We start from the raw sequence: 23,224 nt of genomic DNA, 5'->3' as shown, positions 1-23,224 counted from the left end.
TCTTTGCATTATATGCATATCCTTTGATGAACATGTACATTTTTACATGTACTTGATTACAATTTTATTTCAAATGGATTTAACAATCATTAATCTCAATCTGTTCTAAGATTCTGCAACCCCCCCCCCCCCTTCCTGCCAATCACTAGCAAGTTTCAAGGAACGTGTGTCATCCACCATGAAATTATAATGCACAGATTAACAGACAGCTGATAAGACCGACATAGTGATCCATGATATTAAAGTCTTACTTTCTGTCAATGGTAACACAGAAAACTTACACGACACAAATATACCTACTCAATCAGTAGCTTCAGACAACATAAGGAGAATTTCTTACTAGGACTTGTCTCAGTGGAGGTGGGTTGAAGATGTTCACGTGCCATCTTGTGCAGGACTTTCATGAATGTGGTGATGAGTCGATCAATGTAGCACTGGTTGTGCATGCATGCTGCCTTCAGGATCATCAAGGTGCTGAACAGCTGGGTGGGGGAGCCATTGGTTGACCTGAAATTCAGCAGCATACACACTTCATCACATCATTTTCAAATTTTTTGTTTTGAAATTGGTCATATGTAAATATATATATACTGATTTAATAAGATAATGATACATGTAACAGTTAAATCCAAAATCAAACTTTTCAAAGCTGTATCCAAGTAAACAAAATAAATACATATTGTATAAAGACAAACATAAGGCATGTAATCTACAAGAGCTACAACAGTTTGATTCGGAGCATATTTGTTTCTCGCTCAGTAGTCATCCACACTTTCAAAACCATTCCAACGATACAATTCATAAGCAAACCTCACATTCAGCAGAATTCAGCTTTGAAAGGTATGTTGTGTAAAATTCTACATAATTATTCAGATTGCAGTTAACCTACTTTTCGTAATTGACCTACTTTTCGTAGTTGGTGAGCCCTTCATAGACAACCTTGCTCACACATGCATAGAGACATTCCAGCTCCTCGTATTTAGACGCCACATTTGATGTCACTGGCTCCGTGGGGAAGAAACTCATCAGTCGCGACAGAAGGCTATGGACACCGCGAATCACCTTGGTGTTGGGGCACGTCATGCAAGCTGCTATGCCACGCTGAAGGGGCTTGAAGCTGGAGAGAATTGTGTCCTTTTTCTATAAAAGAAAATTGTCATTTAATGTTTGCAAAATTTATTAATGTGTGTGCACATAACAAGTATTGGATAAGTTTATTTTTCAAAGTAAGCAATAGAGTGCATGTACTACTGACTGGACAAAATGTTACTGACAGGAAAGTCAGTTCAACAGAATTACAAAAAGGCTACAATTTTTTCATCATACATGACAGTCATGTACATGTATTTTCAAACAAGGACTAGAAAATAAAATGGAGGACCATGCAGTCAGAATATACAATTACAGATCCTTTAATGTTCTTCTAAGTTCATTTACTGAATCAAATCTAGAGATTGAATGATAATGAAGATACAATTACATATAAGACATGATGGTTTAACGAGTGAATTGTGACTGAGCATTCCTATCTTTCCATCACAATGTGCTGTAGCGGGACTGGTGGAATCACAGATTGTCTTACCAGTATTGTCAGCTGGGCTGCATTCAAGATTGTAGCGGCTAGCCTAGCTGATAGGCTAGATATCTAGGTATATTGAACGCACTGTATGAATTAATGCTTGTTATCCCTACGTAGGGCTAGTCTAGCACATCGTTCAAGATCGTAGCGCTACCGAGCCCTACGTAGCCGCTACGATCTTGAACGCGGCCCAGGAAACTGAGCAGCTCTAGTGCTGTAGCGGGACTGGTGGAATCACAGATTGTCTTACCAATATTGTCAGCAGGAAACTCAGCAGCTCTAGTGCTGTACAGATGTTGTTGAAGTTTGGCTGGTGGTTTTCTACTGTCGTCAGGAGTTTGTCAAACCAGGCCAGCTTTAACTCTGTGTTTGGCCAGAAGTCTGGACGTAGCGCCATCTTCAGGAGAGTCACACATCGCCGTGACAACAGTTCACCAGGGGATCCTGGGCTCTCATTCACCTAAGATTGTACAGATTTACAACCATTACAAAAGAAAGAGTAACGAAAACCTTTAAGTTAGTCTTACAGTTTAGCATTTCAAAAGGGAAGTTAATATACATGGTACTTAATTTCTTCATTCCAATGAGATAGAGAAATTTTCTTTAGCTCGCTTCTCATTTTCACCTACATGTACTTTGCACTTACCCTTACTGGGCAAGCAAATATAAAACTGAGCATCAAAATATATATTCATGCATTACTTTAAAGTAACAAAAAAAAAAAAAACAACTTTAGTTTGGCAAAATTCAAATCTGGATGAAACTGTTTTGCAATACACATAGGAGTATATGAAATGGGGTGAAAACCCTTGACATGTACATGTTAAGATGATCATCAGTCATTGATGTGTACATGTAATGATGATCATCAGTCATTGATGTGTACATGTTAAGATGATCATCAGTCATTGATGTGTACATGTAATGATGATCATCAGTCATTGATGTGTACATGTAATGATGATCATCAGTCATTGATGTGTACATGTTAAGATGATTACCAGTCATTGATGTGTACATGTTAAGATGATTACCAGTCATTGATGTGTACATGTAATGATGATTACCAGTCATTGATGTGTACATGTAATGATGATCATCAGTCATTGATGTGTACATGTTAAGATGATCATCAGTCATTGATGTGTACATGTAATGATGATCATCAGTCATTGATGTGTACATGTAATGATGATCATCAGTCACTGACGTGTACATGTAATGATGATCATCAGTCAATCTCATACTATTGACTGATCTAGTGTAATTCCCCTGTCATAATGTCAGAAGGTATATATGTAATTTATACATTTACTGCTCAGACATTACAGTTTACCTGACATGCGATCCGTAACAGGAAGTTCACCACGGCGTCGCAGTAGTTCTTCTCGATTGGTTTGTTGCTCTCTGTCACACTCTTGTTACTCTACATCAAACAGAAACCAGATTAAAACATGCCTTCCAACTTGGGTAAAAATAATCATTAACAAACTCCTGCAGCTGGTAAAAACATTTCACAAACCCCTACCCTTGCATCACAAAACTATTTTAAGTTTTCTAAATAAAATAAAGTAAAATAAAAAACATTACTGCTTTTTGAACTGACCTCACTTGGGGCCCCCGATGAGTGTCGTGACCGCTTGGCTTCCTGGGGAGAGTCCACGGATAATGGAGTCCCTGGTGCTGGGCGTTTTGTTGGCACATTTTGTTGCAGTGGCTGGGTCAAGTCAGGCGTTGGCTATAAATAGACATCATGAGATACTGTACACAAGCACAAATATTAACTAGTTCAATCTGAGTAAAGCTGTAATATTATAGACATGCATTTACAAATATTACCTCCAACTAATTCAATCTGAATAAAGCTGTAATATTATAGACATGCATTTACATGTGGTATACGTATTATAGAAATATCTAGTCTGATGCCTCCCTACAATTTTTCCACTGACTTTCACCCCCCCCCCTCCCCCCCACTTTAATTAGCTACAGTCCGTCATACACTGCCTCTTCATCAATGATAACTTTGTATAGTTTGTAGAAAGAATATTTTCATGTACACTGTACAAAGAAATCTTGTCTAATTTGACATGAACTAGGAAACTAAGTTTGTGATGGACAAGACAGGGCTGTCAGATTAAACTGTGTAAAAATAAAATAGGGAGCATAAATTCCGGTTGGGGTTCAGAGTGAAACAGAAGTATTTCAGATTGTGAGAGAGGTTCAGCTCTTCTTTCTACATTGTTTGAAAAGCTCTATCACTGTACTGCTCTAAACAATTGTCCTTAGACTGCTTTACACAATACACAATGACAGGGATACACATGTGCTAATTCTTTGGTACACTGAAGTCCACAAACTATGCTCAAACAACCATATTTAAACCAATGAACACTGAAAATATTTCAAGAAATGAATTAGTCTATTTGGTTGTAAAGGTAAGCATGAAAATCTTGGATCCACCCCAGTACTGACCTCGACTGTCTCTTGCTCTTCCTTAACTCTCTGGACCTCCCACTTGATGACAACTTCTGCCAGGTCAACAGCCAACTTCCTGTGCTCTATAGTGGCCTGCATAATTGTATTTAAAAAACCATGTTTAGGTGTGTTTACCTTACTGTAAGTGACAGCAGTTCAATGTGTAAATTTCAGATGATTTTTAAAAGAAAATTTACACATGAATAAGCTGAAACAAGTAATAACATTATAACACTGAATTTAAAATAAACCAAAATTTAGGAACAGTTGTGGATTTATTATAATTTCATAAGCAGAATTCTTGAAATACATTTCTGTGGTATCAAACATTTCAAGATTTTTATCAGTCCAAATAATAAAATGCACTGTGATCTTTAGCTGGCGGAGGAAATTCTGACCAGTCAAATCCTGAGGACTGGTAGAACCCTGCATTACAGTGTAAGCTAAAAATGTCTTCACAAAAATACATGTATGTGCACAATCTCCCCTATCACTAGACTGCTGCATGATTTATACAGAATACATGAATCTATATAGACCACTGGATGAATCAATACATACACTAGATGTGAATCCAAGTCTCTGCAGGGAGTTGACCATGTGAGGAATTAGATGATGTCTGACCGGATAATACACTTTGTAATGCCTCACAACTAATTGTCTACAAATACAGATAAACATACAAAACTTGATGTCTATAAATGTAGAATGTTATGATTACATGTATAAAAGTATAGAGGCATTGATTTTTCTACTATGAAACATAATCAAGGTAAATACATTATTTCATTTACTGAACCATTCTGGTAATCTGAAAAGGTTACACAAATAAAAGTACTGACAGAATGTGGACCAGCTGAGCGACGGTGTGACCCTCCTCTACGATGATCTTCTTGGTCCAGTGAGTCAGCATGCCCTGAAACAGACATGTACACGCGTATATATCACACAATATTCATTCATGAAGATGATTTATCTACTACAGGAGACAATATTCACTGAGCATAATCACACATTTAAGTAATCAGTGACACACACTATATGTACAAAATTTGTTTGTTCATGCGCGGTATACGGATAGAACAGTCACTTATAAAAGAATACATACATTTCCATCTTCCATACGGCCGGGCATGGCTGGAGTGAGGATCTCCAGGGCCTGTCTAACCACAGCCCGGGCTTCCACTGCGTGGGCCTTCAGGAGGCTATGAAACACCTGGCAATAGGGCATAAATCTCAATCAATCTAGAGACAGAGAATCTGTACTTGTATGTATATATATTCACCTAAATTTGACCATTCTTTTCACAAAAATTAAGTTTAAAATTATGTTGCAGACTGCAAAAATAATACCCTATCCAGGAGTTCAATCTTGGGTGGATAGAAACAAATCACAAACCTTATATAATTTGGAGAAATAAAAATTCAAAATATTCTTCCAACAAAAAGTACACACAATTTCTTTGTAGTATCCGTTCACCGTTACTAAACGTTCACTGACCTGCAGTACAATGCGCTTATGGATGGCAAACTTTGCAATGATGTGAGACAGTAGGAGATGCCCATGATACTTGGTGGCCGGGTCGACACAATTTTTACTGAGTAGACACGGCCAGGCAAACGTCATCAGTCGTCGCAACTTGTTACCCTGCTTCCTAGTACACAACAACAGAAGACAGTCATTCACAACAACAGAAGAGTCATTCACAACAATGTGTAATGAAAATCTCATCTGTATAGCATTAATTATAATCAACTTTTATAAATAAGAGGGATTTCAAAAAGCTCTAGTCTATACTCCATATAATACCATATACATGTACAAATATTCTGTTTATTGTGCATTGTCCCTTTGAGAATTTTGGTTATTCATATTGAGTCATCATCAACTATAGGTTAATTAAAGCTTATTTGAAGGTTTCATAACTTATAACTGAATAATGATAAAACATGAAGACTGCAGGAGATGGACTGAGCAGTTCTCTTTACTTGTTGTTGGCATCATGGATGTGAGAAGAGGCTTGCTCCACTAGAAGAGATGATAACTGAAGCAGCAGAATCCTAACAGAATCTGAGGTCCCAAACGGGTTCTCGGGGTCAATAATTTTGGTAATGAAGGCGCTGATGATGTTCTCCGGGTTATCTTGGTCTGGAGTCGGTGGGCCCCCAATCAGTTTTTCTCCATCACTTTTCTCAAAAGCATGTTGAAAACAAGGAATCAGGATATGCTGCAGGATCTAGAAATCAAATATTATGTAGAAGCTTGTTCAACTTAAAGCATTATAAGCTGTCATTTTGTTGTCAAAAACTGTGATTTACTGCTTCAATGACAGGAAGAAATAATGTAAACATATTAACTTTTGTGTTTGAAAATCAATTCAGGTTCATTGTCTTCCCGTACAAAAATTGATTTCTATGTAGCGCTATATACAGTGTATATTCAAAGAAACCTTCATTTTGATAAAAATCTGAAACTTTGTTTTATTTTTATCAATAATTATGGTTAAAGTTAAATAAAAAACTAACATTGATAATAACACATTTTTACAACAAAATAAAATTTTCAAAGTCAAAGCTAATATTGCTGCTTACTGAAAATACACATCTTATGACATGCATCTTTCACTCTCAAATTCCAATTTTCAAAGCAAAGTCAGATGTCAAAGAAATACATTTTCAAATCGTCATTCATCTTAATTTTACTTACTTTGGCTTTCAAATCTTGTGTCCATGTCTGGTCATGAAAGGTGTCCACAAATTGAAAGAAAGCACTCCTCTTCCATTCAATGGTGTATGTCTGTAAACAAGGGGCTAAAATTACTTATCCATCTCTTTGTTCTTAAAGACAAATAAATCCAATCAACAGTGGACCTTTCATAATGATCTTGGACTGAGCCAGGGACTACCATCAGAAAATTTTCTACAGTACTATAAAGTAATTAGAATTCATCATAAATATTATTAAATAATCATTGTAGTTCTACTGCTTCTGTGGAGTAAAATTTCCCCCCTGTACAATTTAGTCTCAAAAGAGCCACCCAACTCTGGATGCACAAGTACCATAAATAATATTTTTATCTACATCATGTTTGGTTGTTTTATGTCTCATTTGAAATTTTTTTCACTCATAGAGGGATGTCACCAGCTGTAAGTGAAATGTCATAAAGGTTTTTATTGTAACAAAGCCTACTATCTATTGAGGAAATAAATTTCATTTCAATCAAAGAGGAGTTATTTTTCATATCCTGTACATTCATCATATTTACAGAAACCCACAATTACTAGAAAACATGTTTAGTAAAGATTTAAACTTTCTTCCAATCAATCATCCATTTCTGTATTTAATATTGTATGAAACAGAATGAAGGATAATTTATAAACCACTAGGAAATGAAATAAATCTGATGTAAAATGTCACTGACTGTGGCCACCACGTTATCTAGGAAGTCCTTGACAAACTGGAACTGGATGATGAAGCGTGTGGTGAAGCAACGAAGGATGTGAAACAGCAGCTCAATCTCATTAGTGTGGTACCTGATAATTAATATAACAATTAGTGTGGTACCTGATAATCAATATAACAATTAGTGTGGTACCTGATAATTAATATAACAATTAGTGTGGTACCTGATAATTAATATAACAATTAGTGTGGTATCTGATACTTAATATAACAATTAGTGTGGTACCTGATAATTATATATTGTACACTGACAAATACCTAGATATAACAATTAGTGTGGTACCTGATAATTAATGTACACTGGCAAATACCTATATATAACAATAATCATTGTTTACTACTCAAATATACATACACTCAACATAGTACATATACATACACTCAACATAGTACACACATACATCTTGTCTATTACAGGTAAAAACAAAATCAGATTACTGCTTTGTACTATGTTACTAGGGAATTCGACTCAGCAAGAAGTATTGCCTAGCATACCTTGACCATGTGACCTTGACCTCTAGGGAATGGTAAGCACTGCAGATTCTGACCTTTAGACTGGAAATATGAATTAATTCTTACTTGAAGTAATTCAGCAGACATTTCACAAGCAGAGCTGGTTCCTTCCAAATCACAAAGTCCACAGAGTCCTACAAAACATGAAAATATTCCATCAAATTTTGGTAAGATTTTTCTAAAGTTATATCACTTCACAAAGTATTTTAAACAACGGAAACCTCTAATTAGTAGTCAATGACTACCTATTCACATCTCCACCTATCCAGCATACATTTGGTCTCCCCGGTCAGTCCTTTTGTTATTAATTTTACCCCTAATTATCATTTGTCCATACATTCATACTGTTGAGATACTTGTACATGTAATATTCTGTACTTACATGTACATAGCAAAACTCCAGACAGTGATGAACAATTGGAGAAATAATCAATTGCAAACAAGTAATGCCTTGTTGTACATCTTTTGTTTGTGTTGTTTACAACATTAAGGATTTTCACTCTGACATACATGTAACTCCACATAACGTCACTAAGTTTGTACATTTTTTTTTTTACCTTTCAATTACTCTGTCAATGACAAAGACTGAAAAGTCTCATGTAAATGATAGGTACCATATATTGTAGTAATCATTAAGGAAACAGAAAATATGGAGAAGATTATAATCTTCCAAAATACATGTGCATGAAATTGTAACCATATCTCCATTAAATAAGAAAACAATCAAACTACAAACCACTTTTTTATGTCTCTCCAGGAAACCTTCACTTTTCCATATCGACAACAAATGGGTGACCTGAAATAAACGAGAAGTCAAAATATCGGCAGTCTCTAGATGTTTAGAGAAACCTCCACCTTGATGTAGATATTTTTAACATATTCAACTGTGATAACACAGCATACAGTACTTCAATGTGATAACACAGCATACAGTACTTCAATGTGATAACACAGCATACAGTACTTCAATGTGATAACACAGCATACAGTACTTCAATGTGATAACACAGCATACAGTACTTCAATGTGATAACACAGCATACAGTACTTCAATGTGATAACACAGCATACAGTACTTCAATGTGATAACACAGCATACAGTACTTCAATGTGATAACATACAGTACTTCAATGTGATAACACAGCATACAGTACTTCAATGTGATAATACAACATACAGTACTTCAATGTGATAACACAGCATACAGTACTTCAATGTGATAACACAGCATACAGTACTTCAATGTGATAACACAGCATACAGTACTTCAATGTGATAACATACAGTACTTCAATGTGATAACACAGCATACAGTACTTCAATGTGATAATACAACATACAGTACTTCAATGTGATAACACAGCATACAGTACTTCAATGTGATAACACAGCATACAGTACTTCAATGTGATTACACAACATACAGTACTTCAATGTGATAACACAGCATACAGTACTTCAATGTGATTACACAGCATACAGTACTTCAATGTGATAATACAACATACAGTACTTCAATGTGATAATACAACATACAGTACTTCAATGTGATAACACAGCATACAGTACTTCAATGTGATAACACAGCATACAGTACTTCAATGTGATAATACAACATACAGTACTTCAATGTGATAACACAACATACAGTACTTCAATGTGATAACACAGCATACAGTACTTCAATGTGATTACACAGCATACAGTACTTCAATGTGATAACATACAGTACTTCAATGTGATTACACAGCATACAGTACTTCAATGTGATAATACAGCATACAGTACTTCAATGTGATTACACAGCATACAGTACTTCAATGTGATAACACAGCATACAGTACTTCAATGTGATTACACAGCATACAGTACTTCAATGTGATAACATACAGTACTTCAATGTGATAACACAGCATACAGTACTTCAATGTGATAACATACAGTACTTCAATGTGATAACACAGCATACAGTACTTCAATGTGATAACATACAGTACTTCAATGTGATAACACAGCATACAGTACTTCAATGTGATAATACAGCATACAGTACTTCAATGTGATAACACAGCATACAGTACTTCAATGTGATAACACAGCATACAGTACTTTAATGTGATTACACAGCATACAGTACTTCAATGTGATTACACAGCATGCAGTACTTCAATGTGATAACATACAGTACTTCAATGTGATAACACAGCATACAGTACTTCAAAGTGATAACATACAGTACTTCAATGTGATAACACAACATACAGTACTTCAATGTGATAACACAGCATACAGTACTTCAATGTGATTACACAGCATACAGTACTTCAATGTGATAACATACAGTACTTCAATGTGATAACACAGCATACAGTACTTCAATGTGATAACACAACATACAGTACTTCAATGTGATAACACAACATACGGTACTTCAATGTGATAACACAACATACAGTACTTCAATGTGATAACATACAGTACTTCAATGTGATAACACAGCATACAGTACTTCAATGTGATTACACAGCATACAGTACTTCAATGTGATAACATACAGTACTTCAATGTGATAACACAGCATACAGTACTTCAATGTGATAACATACAGTACTTCAATGTGATAACACAGCATACAGTACTTCAATGTGATAATACAGCATACAGTACTTCAATGTGATTACACAGCATACAGTACTTCAATGTGATAACACAGCATACAGTACTTCAATGTGATTACACAGCATACAGTACTTCAATGTGATAACATACAGTACTTCAATGTGATAACACAGCATACAGTACTTCAATGTGATAATACAGCATACAGTACTTCAATGTGATAACACAGCATACAGTACTTCAATGTGATTACACAGCATACAGTACTTCAATGTGATAACATACAGTACTTCAATGTGATAACACAGCATACAGTACTTCAATGTGATTACACAGCATACAGTACTTCAATGTGATTACACAGCATACAGTACTTCAATGTGATAACATACAGTACTTCAATGTGATTACACAGCATACGGTACTTCAATGTGATAACACAGCATACAGTACTTCAATGTGATAACACAGCATACAGTACTTCAATGTGATAACACAGCATACAGTACTTCAATGTGATAACACAGCATACAGTACTTCAATGTGATAACACAGCATACAGTACTTCAATGTGATAACACAGCATACAGTACTTCAATGTGATTACACAGCATACAGTACTTCAATGTGATTACACAGCATACGGTACTTCAATGTGATTACACAACATACGGTACTTCAATGTGATAATACAGCATACAGTACTTCAATGTGATTACACAGCATACAGTACTTCAATGTGATTACACAGCATACAGTACTTCAATGTGATTACACAGCATACAGTACTTCAATGTGATAACACAGCATACAGTACTTCAATGTGACAACACAGCATACAGTACTTCAATGTGATAACACAACATACAGTACTTCAATGGACACTAGTTGTCCAGATATAACAGTAAAGTCTCTTTTTATACTCAATGCTATTTGTGTGAGAATCTGTGTGTGTTGATTTCTAACTTACAATCTGTGTGTGTTGATTTCTAACTTACAATCTGGGTGTATTGATTTTTAACTTACAATCTGTGTGTATTGATTTCTAACATATAATCTGTCTGTATTGATTTCTAACTTACAATCTGTGTGTATTGATTTCTAACTTACAATCTGACAGTGTGTGCATTGATTTCTAACTTACAATCTGTGTGTATTGATTTCTAACTTACAATCTGTGTGTATTGATTTCTAACTTACAATCTGTGTGTATTGATTTCTAACTTACAATCTGTGAGTATTGATTTCTATCTTACAATCTGTGTGTATTGATTTCTAACTTACAATCTGTGTGTGCTGAGACAGCCATGCTTCCTCATACTTGGTCAGCACGCTAATCAACTTGATCATCTGGAACTGGAGGTCATTTGTTCCAGCTGTTACTGGAACGCTTTCCACAGTCTGTAATACACCACAAAGTATTCATATAAAGTTAACCAGAAACACACCATTAATAAGTCTAACAAGTCTGGAACATGCCACACAAATTCTAAGTTCTCTAGAGATTTCTATCACTCATGGTCGCCTAATGATTTTGGCATTCGATTCGTAACTGGGAAGCTCAAGTTCGATTCTTGATCTCGGAGCCGCGTCACTCCTAAGACATTTAACATAGATAATGATTGTTCCTTAGACAACCACCCGTCATTAGAAGTGAGAGTCTAGGGTCTTTATGATAGGACAGAGTGGAGATCTAATGTCACGGTAGGTATTAGCACTTTTAGCTATGACAGATTAAGAGATCTAGTGTCACGGTAGGTATTAGCACTTTTAGCTATGACAGAGTGGAGATCTACAGTAGTGTCACGGTAGGTATTAGCACTTTTAGCTATGACAGATTGGAGATCTAGTGTCACGGTAGGTATTAGCACTTTTAGCTATTCTAGTGTCACGGTAGGTATTAGCACTTTTAGCTACGACAGAGTGGAGATCTAGTGTCACGGTAGGTACATTAGCACAATACAGAACCCCCACTTCCACTATCACCTATACGTCAAAATTTGTGGCACTTAATCTAATCCTGGCCTGGATTTCTCAAAACAAACTTACATGTAGGTCAAAACTTTGACTTAAGTCTGAGATTTTGTTCAAATAAAAGAAAACTTAAACTTATAAAGTTTGAGATTTTTTTTTGAGAAATCCAAAGATGTCTCTAAAGGAATGAAAAATTTTCAACAGGAAATCTCTGGAGATTTCTACTAACAGGCAGTAAATCAACAATCTCTAGACATTTCTACTAACGGGTGGTATATCAACAATCTCTAGACATTTCTACTAACGGGTGGTATATCAACAATCTCTAGACATTTCTACTAACGGGTGGTATATCAACAATCTCTAGAGATTTCTACTAACGGGCAGTAAATCAACAATCTCTAGAGATTTCTACTAACGGGTGGTATATCAACAATCTCTAGAGATTTCTACTAATGGGCAGTAAATCAACAATCTCTAGAGATTTCTACTAACGGGTGGTATATCAACAATCTCTAGAGATTTCTACTAACGGGTGGTATATCAACAATCTCTAGAGATTTCTACTAACGGGCAGTAAATCAACAATCTCTAGAGATTTCTACATGTACATTATGCAAGTGTGTCTTCTGGCAACTTGAAAGGTAGCTTATAGTATATATTCAAGTTAAGAAACTTTCTCCAGTAAATTCATTACCTGTTGCTGCCCAATGTTCAGGAGTTTAGTTGGGTTTGCCTCTAGAACTTCTCGAAATTTTTTGCCATCACTGTGGGTCAGGATAAACTGTAGAGAATAAAATCAGTATTCATGTATCAAAGAATCAACAATAAATCCAAATATATGGAATTTCCAACCACATACATTTATCAGATGTCAATAGCCTTCCTATACATCTTTATGTACATGTGTAACTTTACCCTTTCTACATATCTTTATGCATATGTGTAAACTTCCTACATATCTTTATATACATGTACATGTTTAACTTTAAACTTCCTACAGTGAGGCCACAATAAAGGTTTACATGAAGATATTTAGGAAGTTTAAAGTATCACATATGCATGAAGATACTGTTTCACTATTAACTGTTCCCTCCTGTGTTATACAGTTTCACTATTAACTGTTCCCTCCTGTGTTATACGGTTTCACTATTAACTGCTCCCTCCTGTGTTATACAGTTTCACTATTAACTGCTCCCTCCTGTGTTATACAGTTTCACTATTAACTGTTCCCTCCTGTGTTATACTGTTTCACTATTAACTGTTCCCTGTGTTATACTGTTTCACTATTAACTGTTCCCTGTGTCATACGGTTTCACTATTAACTGTTCCCTCCTGTATTATACAGTTTCACTATTAACTGTTCCCTCCTGTGTCATACTGTTTCACTATTAACTGTTCCCTGTGTTATACGGTTTCACTATTAACTGTTCCCTGTGTTATACGGTTTCACTATTAACTGTTCCCTCCTGTGTTATACGGTTTCACTATTAACTGTTCCCTCCTGTGTTATACGGTTTCACTATTAACTGTTCCCTGTGTTATACGGTTTCACTATTAACTGTTCCCTGTGTCATACGGTTTCACTATTAACTGTTCCCTGTGTTATATGGTTTCACTATTAACTGTTCCCTGTGTTATACAGTTTCACTATTAACTGTTCCCTGGGTTATATGGTTTCACTATTAACTGTTCCCTGTGTTATACGGTTTCACTATTAACTGTTCCCTCCTGTGTCATACGGTTTCACTATTAACTGTTCCCTCCTGTGTCATACGGTTTCACTATTAACTGTTCCCTGTGTTATACGGTTTCACTATTAACTGTTCCCTGTGTTATACAGTTTCACTATTAACTGTTCCCTGTGTCATACGGTTTCACTATTAACTGTTCCCTGTGTTATACGGTTTCACTATTAACTGTTCCCTCCTGTGTTATACGGTTTCACTATTAACTGTTCCTTGTGTTATATGGTTTCACTATTAACTGTTCCCGCCTGTGTTATACGGTTTCACTATTAACTGTTCCCTGTGTTATATGGTTTCACTATTAACTGTTCCCTGTGTTATACAGTTTCTTTATTAACTGTTCCCTATGTTATACGGTTTCACTATTAACTGTTCCCTGTGTTATACGGTTTCACTATTATCGCAATTCACCTTTGAATTAGAACGCTTTGGTCGATATAGTATTGCGTTGTGTGACGACACAATTGAATCTGTTTGTAATACAATTGCGAAATGCAACAGAAACTCTCATTGGTCCATATGTATAAGTCCACCCAAATTCCCTTATACGGGAGTAGTCAGCATTTGAAAACATGACGGCCAGATGCTAGATGGAAAAAAAAAACTTCAAAGGAAGAAAGAGAAAAAGTTGTATTCTTGTGTTGTTGTCTCATAAATTTAATATAAAAAAATTCCTAACATATTTTCCTACTATACTTGTGTCCAAACATACCTTCAAATATTTATTAAAGCCCCATACGACCCAAAAACTCGATCACAGCTTTTGATGATTTCGTTCGTAGACGTAGCCATGTTAGGTAGCCAGTCAATTCGAATCCCGGTTCATTTCCATATTGGCACAATAGCGTCTAGATGTGTACTAATTCCCCACAAATACTTTAGCTAAATTGTTTAAATAATATACCACCCCAGTCCTATTAAATGATAATTATTCAAAAAGCTAAACTCACGGCAGTGCGGCTTTCATTAGTCATGAGCGGCCGCGCTGGCCGATCTCCATCTAATGGGCTTATGTAGCATTTTCGTTCATCTAGAGCTTATTTTACCTAATTACAAAAACTGGTACAAAAATGTTTTAATTTCTATTAATTATTCGTGTTGATAATAAATGAAGAGCGAATACATAACTTACAACCGATTTTATGAATAGATACCAATAGCAAGAGTTCAAATTGACCGGCTACCTAACATGGCTACGTCAACAAACGAAATCATTTGAAGCTGCGAGTTTTCGGGTGGTGTGTGGCTTTAATGAATATTTGAAGGTATGTTTGGACGCAAGTATATAGTAGGAAAATATGTTAAGATTTTTTTATATTGAGTTTATGAGACAGCAACACAAGAATACACCGATTTCAGGCCTCAACCGTCCGCAGCTTTTTGTGACCTGTAAATCGAAGGTTTTTACAAGAGGTGGATCTTTTCAGAGAGCTATGTACAGTTCTCCAGCTACGCTGAATCCGCTCGAGAAAGTGGGCGGGCTGTAATCGGCCAATGAGAACTCTTGTTGTATTACATCAGACATGTCATTCAAATTGTTCAATCGTCTCATTCAATTGTGTCGTCACACAACGCAATATTATATCGGGTAAAGCGTTCTAATTCAAAGGTGAATTGCGATAACTGTTCCCTGTGTTATACAGTTTCTTTATTAACTGTTCCCTGTGTTATACGGTTTCACTATTAACTGTTCCCTCCTGTGTTATACGGTTTCACTATTAACTGTTCCCTGTGTTATACGGTTTCACTATTAACTGTTCCCTGTGTTATACAAACCTCAAACAGTCTGTTCCACTGATGATCCTTTAGCCTAGTCTCGCTCAAAAACAAATCAACTGTGACATCCGGGTACCGTGACAGGAACTTGACCAAAGGGTCTCTGAAGGGACTTCCAGCCTGTAGAATGAAAACCATTATACAGAATAAATGTGTACATGTTCATTCAAACATTCTCTTAAATGTGTACATGTTCATTTAAACATTCTTTTTTAAATGTGTACATGTTCATTCAAACATTCTTTTTTAAATGTGTACATGTTCATTCAAACATTCTTTTTTAAATGTGTACATGTTCATTCAAACATTCTTTTCTAAACTTCCTGAATATTTTCTTTTCTCCATTCATCCATTTATTACTGTTCAAGTACTACTTCCTCTTGGCTGAATGGTACAAAGTTTAAATGCTGATATTGTACAATGAGTGCAGGGCGTACATCCATTTGTCTTAACCATAGACATAAAATTAAAATCAGTTAAATTCCAGAGTGGAGTAGAGTAGAGTTACATTCTCCTTCATTATAAAGATATGTTGAATAAAATTACCACTTTGCCAATCCAACATTAAACTTTGTGCCTTCAGATTGTTTACAGTTTACTATCCACTATATTGAATTTTACGTATTGGCAAGCCCAGTACAATTGATTTAAAGTAATGTTATAGTTTGCTCAATGCCCATTATAATCATGCATACATTTTGAATCTTTGATGTTCTGAAATAAAGAAGATTTCTAAAGATGTAATGCTTTTTTAGTTTATGACCAACTTACTCCACCCTGGGCCATGAACCCTCCACCCTTGGCCATGAACCCTCCACCCTTGGCCATGAACCCTCCACCCTGGGCCATGAACCCTTCACCCAGCAGTCATGAACCCTCCACCCAGCGGTCATGAACCCTCCACCCAGCGGTCATGAACTTCAGTTTTGGTATTGTGCTCATTTCTAAACATAATCATGTCAACAGTTTGACTGCTTGACACCCAAAAGTAAAGAAGATTTTCTAATATATATTTGCAATATTTTCAACTTAGCCCCACCCTGTGGTTTGAACCCCAGGGGTCATGAATTTCATAGTTTTGGTAAAAGGCTCATTGCTCATTATAATCGTGCCAACAGTTTGATTGCTTAATGTCCAGGAGTAATGAAGATTCTGCATATTACAGCAATTTTCATGGTTTTGGCCACACCCCTCAGGTACACGGGATGTAGAGAAATTCACAATATATGTTTCCTTTGACCCGTGACTGTTAGGGTTGATTTTGGTTCAGCTGTTCCATAATGAAGTTCAAAATGTTAAAAAATGTTACCACTGATGGACAGCTAATGACAACGATGAAAACAGAGAACTTTAAGTCACTTGTTATCAAATGAGGGTCACTCTGCCCCGAGTAAGAATGCAAGCTTCATTACATATGTACTGTATATATATTAAATGTGTTCTTGTTTTGCTCATTCAGAAATATATGAAAGAAAGGAATCCTGCAGGAATTACAAATTTTCATCTACATGTATGCCATCAGATTTTCTGTGAGAAAGGCCACTGACCTCTAAAAAGAGAGATTTTTCTCCACTGAGGGTGACCATGATGAGTGGCTCTAACAGCTTGCTGCTGGCTGCTGGGATCATGTGGAAAATGTTAATAATGGCTGCACACGTCTTTAGTTCCTGAAGAAAATACCAAAATTCATTACCCAAAAAATGTGTAGAATTCATCACCCAAAATATGTGAAGAATTCATCACTCAATATGTGTAGAATTCATCATCCAATATATGTGTAGAATTCAATACCCAACATGTGTAGAATTCATCACCAAAAATATGTGTTGAATTCATCACCCAATATATGTGTAGAATTCATCACCCAAAATAAGTGTAGAATTCATTACCCAAAATATGTGTAGAATTCATCACCCAAAATGTGTAGAATTCATCACTCAATATATGTGTAGAATTCATTACCCAAAATATGTGTAGAACCAGAGAATGTCCAAACTTGTATGAATCAAAAGTTATAGTCAAGATTAATCTTTTTTCACCTCTGACCTTGACTTATGATTGATTGCAGTTTTACACCATTTTGGCAATATTTCAGCCATTTTACAATCTTGACTGTGATCTCTGTCAATGCTATGAATTTATTCCTTCACACAACAAAATAAGAAATGGTCTATACATTGTATAGTTCAAAAGTTATGACCAATGTTGAAGACAGGCAGACTGAGAAACAAGAATATCAGTCAAACTGATGGATCAGTCAAATTGATGGATGCTCTCCAAAGTACATGTAACCAATGATGTAATTCCCACCAACATCACAATGTACAGTTCTACAAGGCCCACTGACATTACAATGTACAGTTCTACACAGTGTAAATCCCATCAACATCACAATGCACAGTTCTACACAGTGCAAATCCCACCAACTTCACAATGTACAGTTCTACATGGTGCAAATCCCACCAACATCACAATGTACAGTTATACAAGGTTCAAATCCCACCAACATCACAATGTACAGTTCTACAAGGTTCAAATCCCACCAACATCACAATGTACAGTTCTACAAGGTCCACCAACATCACAATGTACAGTTCTACACAGTGTAAATCCCACCAACTTCACAATGTACAGTTCTACAAGGTCCACCAACATCACAATGTACAGTTCTACACAGTGTAAACCCCACCAACATCACAATGTACAGTTCTACAAGGTGTAAATCCCACCAATATCACAATGTACAGTTCTACAAGGCCCACTGAGATTACAATGTACAATTCTACACAGTGTAAACCCCACCAACATCACAATGTACAGTTCTACACAGTGTAAATCCCATCAACATCACAATGCACAGTTCTACTTAGTGAAATGTATACAATCATTACCTAAATACAATCAATCTGACAACTAAGCTTGTCTAATTCTAAAAGACAGCCTGACAGTAATTTCAATATGTGTCAAAAAAAGGCTGTACATCCTACATGTAGGCCTCCATCAAGTTGTCAATAGATGAGCAATAACTTTGCATCGTAGGATTATTTTCTGAAAATGATGAGTCACAAGCATGCATACGAGTGCAGGAGAGAACACAGCCCCTGCCCGACACACCCAACAGAAAGCAAACACACTGTCTTGTTTCTGTGACTGCTCAGAGCATTCCGTGTCTACATAGAGCAGAAAGCTGACATGAATAGTGGACATGGTAGACTCCATCCACCGAGTAATATTGGAGGTGGAGTTAAAATAAAGCTGTCACTGGAATATTGGAGGTGGAGTTTAAGCTGTCATTGGAATGTTGGAGATGGGGTTTAAGCTGTCATTGGAATGTTGGAGGTGGAGTTTAAGCTGTCACTGGAATGTTGGAGGTGGAGTTAACACTGTCATTCGAATGTTGGGGAGGCAGAGTTTAAGCTGTCATTTAAAACTTGTAGAGCATTTTAAAACTTAAATTAAATATTTTTGTCTGCAGGATAAAAATACATACATGTACATTTACATGGTACCTTGTTGGTATACAATTTCACTACAAACTGTCCATATTTGCAGAACAGCAAGGACAAAATTACTAATTAAAAGTATAATTTCTATATGGATCTTCTTTCTGCACAAGGTTTTCTTTTCTTTTTTAAAGACATATAAATGTTTAGGCATAGAAAATATCACATAAGTTAAATTTAAATTGAAAAAAAAAAAGATTCAAAGTAACAAATATACAATACACATGTAGTGGAAGACAAGAAATGAAGAAATACCTAATGTATGAGCATGTATAATAATGCACAAGTCATGTACATGTATGAGCTTGGCATTGTGATTGCATTTTGTTTCCTTGGTATACTCAAAATACATGAATGGACACACACATGTAACACTGTTCGCAATGGTATCTATAGCAATTAAATGGTGCAGTATAGGTAGTCAGAAGTGTGAATACACAAGGACAGGACTTAGTAGAACCCTTCACGCAAGACTGCATAAAGCACTCACAGGTCTACTGAGCCTGGTCTGTGTGTCTATTGAGTCTGATCTGTGTCTACTGAGCCTAGCATCTAGTCTATGTGTCTACTGATACTGGTCTGTGTCTACTGAATCTGGTCTACGTGTCTACTGAGTCTGGTCTCTGTCTACTGAGTCTGGACTATGTGTCTACTGAGTCTAGTCTATGTGTCTACTGAGTCTAGTCTATGTGTCTACTAAGTCTGGTCTGTGTCTACTGAGTCTGGTATATGTGTCTACTGAGTCTGGTCTGTGTCTATTGAGTCTGGTCTGTGTGTCTACTGAGTCTGGTCAATGTGTCTACTGAGTCTGGTCTATGTGTCTACTGAGTCTAGTCTGTGTCTATTGAGTCTGGTCTATGTGTCTACTGAGTCTGGTCTGTGTGTCTACTGAGTCTGGTCTGTGTCTACTGTGTCTGGTCTATGTGTCTACTGAGTCTGGTCTGTGTGTCTACTGAGTCTGGTCTGTGTGTCTACTGAGTCTAGTCTGTGTCTACTAATACTGGTCTATGTCTGCTGAGTCTGGTCTATGTGTCTACTGAGTCTGGTCTGTGTGTCTATTGAGTCTGGTCAATGTGTCTACTGAGTCTAGTCTGTGTCTACTGAGTCTGGTCTGTGTGTCTACTGAGTCTGGTCTATGTGTCTACTGAGTCTGGTCTGTGTGTCTACTGAGTCTGGTCTATGTGTTTACTGAGTCTAGTCTGTGTCTACTGAGTCTGGTCTATGTGTCTACTAGTCTGGTCTATGTATCTACTGAGTCTAGTCTATGTGTCTACTGAGTCTATGTGTCTACTGAGTCTGGTCTGTGTGTCTACTGAGTCTGGTCTATGTCTACTGAGTCTGGTCTATGTGTCATGAGTCTGGTCTATGTGTCTACTGAGTCTGGTCTGTGTCTACTGAGTCTGGTCTATGTGCCTACTAGTCTGGTCTGTGTCTACTGAGTCTGGTCTATGTGTCTACTGAGTCTATGTCTGCTGAGTCTGATCTATGTGTTTACTGAGTCTGGTCTATGTCTGCCGAGTCTGGTCTCTGAAGCAGACTGAATCGCAGACAGAGCAGTTACAGAGTTTGATGAACCAGAAACAGAAGCAGACAAATCTAACACAAGGCTCTCTATGTTTGGTTAGAAGTCAGTTAGTGTCTCACTGCAGTGAGGTCAGCGATCATTATTCAAATTCCAAAAGTTACGGCGATATCAAAATTGATAAACTTGTGAAAAATGCGCAACTTCAAATTTCTTGTAAATTTTTACAATTTATCACCAGAGACCAAAAATTAACAAGCAAACATACATGAACATGTCCATACAGTGAGATGGTACTTGCATTTTGTTGTGGGGTCTGTTCGGATGCCTGCTAACATACATATATGTCCAATTAGGATTAGTTAAATAATTAATTATTCAAACACAGAACTTATCGCAGGAAAAGAATTTCAAAGATATGACATTGTTTTGGATGCAAACTATACTACTTGTGATTAAAAGACCACCAAGTCAACTATAAAAACAATACAAAGTAGCATCAATCAGATTTACATCCAGTAGGATAGCTATAAAACATTGCTAAGTGACTTCAATTCCACTTAAATCCTTCCCAGTCTTCCTTCATTACATGCTTATAATAAAAGTCCATAGCATTGTAAGAAACAAAAGAAAACAAGATTGAAGTCTGTAACCTTTCTGTACTTACCTGACCGATGACCTGCCCATTAGATTTGTTCTGACCACTCTTTTGACTTATAGTTGCTACCTCTAGCCATTTCTTTAAATGGGTCTGTCAATGAGATACAGAAAGAGATTCACATTAAAATTCGAGCATACGACACAACATAAATATTGTCTCATTTATATCATATGAACATGGTGAAATAATAAGCTGTTCAGATGTTGAACTTCACAGTAGCTGTTCAAAGTTTGTCATTGGAACTTCTGAGCAGCTGTAAAGAGGATGTCGTATTAACTTCCCAGTAGCTGTTCAAAGTTTACCATCAGCTGTTTAAAGGATGTTGTATGAACTTACAGAGTGTACCAATAGCTGCTAAAGGATGTGTAAAGGTTCAGTGAAATTACCAGTAGCTGTTCAAAGGTTATTGTAAGAACTTACCAGTAGCTGTTCAGTGGTTGCTATAAGAACTTACCAGTAGCTGTTTAGAGGTTGTTGTCTGAACTTACCAGTAGCTGTTCAGAGGTTGTTGTAAGAACTTACCAGTAGCTGTTCAGTGGTTGCTATAAGAACTTACCAGTAGCTGCTCAGAGATTGTTGTATGAACTTACCAGTAGCTGTTCAGAGATTGTTGTCTGAACTCACCAGTAGCTGTTCAGAGGTTGTTGTATGAACTTACCAGTAGCTGTTCACAGAGTTTCTCGTTGAATGTGTTTGGGAAGAGCTGAGTGATGTAGGATAGTCTCTGTATGATGCTGGAGTTGAGATTTCGGTGGTCCCCCAAAGTCAGGAGGAGGGGGCGGATGGCTGTGTGCACACTCTCCATGTCAATCTGACAGCCCATTATAAACTGTAGCAGAAAAAGAACAAGTCAGTCAAATCGGCAATACTGAGGAATTTCTCACCGTTCACCTTGTCCTCATTGTGCAGTGATTCATGACAAAGAGTTCATTTATACATTCTGACCATTTCTTTTTATATCACAAGAAACCTGACATGTTTATTCTGCTGATCCCGCCCCTACCTTCTTTGTACAGCCGTGGGCCACCTCCTGAAGCTCCGTACTGTTGCTGTTCAGAGCTTTGTACAGGACATTAAATATCTTCTCCCTCTTGTTGGAGATGTAATGACACGCCGCCAGAGCTCCTACAATCGAATAAGGCAGACATGTTCGTACTCATTCAAAAATATACTATCGCAGTCAATCTACTATCCTATGCAATGTTCCTACATTCAGCATTAGGATAACTTTGTTATGAAAAATTCATTCTATGAACAGAAAGCTTATCATTAAATAAGGGGAGATGGAATCCACATTAGATGCTAGAAAACGTACGAACTGAAATGTTCATATGGGGAAAATATTTGAAACATCCACAAGTACAGGACATTGGATAGTTTCCTATGA

At 36.6% G+C, this 23,224-nt stretch overlaps 1 protein-coding gene across 13 annotated transcripts in view; it reads right to left on the bottom strand.

Moving 5' to 3' along the window:
* The window catches only part of LOC125661219 (transformation/transcription domain-associated protein-like), a 114,283-nt gene that overhangs the window by 36,591 nt on the left and 54,468 nt on the right, over positions 1–23,224 (bottom strand). For 8 of the 13 annotated variants that reach the window (XM_056147064.1, XM_056147066.1, XM_056147067.1 and 5 more), the window contains exons 36-58: positions 22,841–22,962; positions 22,496–22,666; positions 21,844–21,927; positions 21,478–21,507; positions 17,699–17,818; positions 16,152–16,271; positions 13,325–13,411; positions 11,938–12,054; positions 8,770–8,829; positions 8,100–8,167; positions 7,480–7,591; positions 6,765–6,854; positions 6,047–6,294; positions 5,559–5,712; positions 5,166–5,273; positions 4,900–4,973; positions 4,619–4,718; positions 4,055–4,150; positions 3,186–3,317; positions 2,916–3,005; positions 1,830–2,039; positions 908–1,140; positions 341–507 (exon numbers count right to left, since the gene is read on the bottom strand). In XM_056147064.1, the coding sequence (XP_056003039.1) occupies positions 341–507; positions 908–1,140; positions 1,830–2,039; positions 2,916–3,005; positions 3,186–3,317; positions 4,055–4,150; positions 4,619–4,718; positions 4,900–4,973; positions 5,166–5,273; positions 5,559–5,712; positions 6,047–6,294; positions 6,765–6,854; positions 7,480–7,591; positions 8,100–8,167; positions 8,770–8,829; positions 11,938–12,054; positions 13,325–13,411; positions 16,152–16,271; positions 17,699–17,818; positions 21,478–21,507; positions 21,844–21,927; positions 22,496–22,666; positions 22,841–22,962 (2,793 nt within the window). The remainder of the gene's footprint in view (positions 1–340; positions 508–907; positions 1,141–1,829; positions 2,040–2,915; positions 3,006–3,185; positions 3,318–4,054; positions 4,151–4,618; positions 4,719–4,899; positions 4,974–5,165; positions 5,274–5,558; positions 5,713–6,046; positions 6,295–6,764; positions 6,855–7,479; positions 7,592–8,099; positions 8,168–8,769; positions 8,830–11,937; positions 12,055–13,324; positions 13,412–16,151; positions 16,272–17,698; positions 17,819–21,477; positions 21,508–21,843; positions 21,928–22,495; positions 22,667–22,840; positions 22,963–23,224) is intronic. The other 5 variants (XM_056147069.1, XM_056147070.1, XM_056147071.1 and 2 more) reach the window with 2 other exon arrangements.

Source organism: Ostrea edulis, chromosome 8 (assembly GCF_947568905.1).
Source record: "Ostrea edulis chromosome 8, xbOstEdul1.1, whole genome shotgun sequence".
NCBI classification, from domain to species: Eukaryota; Metazoa; Mollusca; class Bivalvia; order Ostreida; family Ostreidae; genus Ostrea; species Ostrea edulis.
The sequence above is the reverse complement of the archived record's forward strand: the minus strand, read 5'-3'. Positions and strand labels throughout refer to the sequence as shown.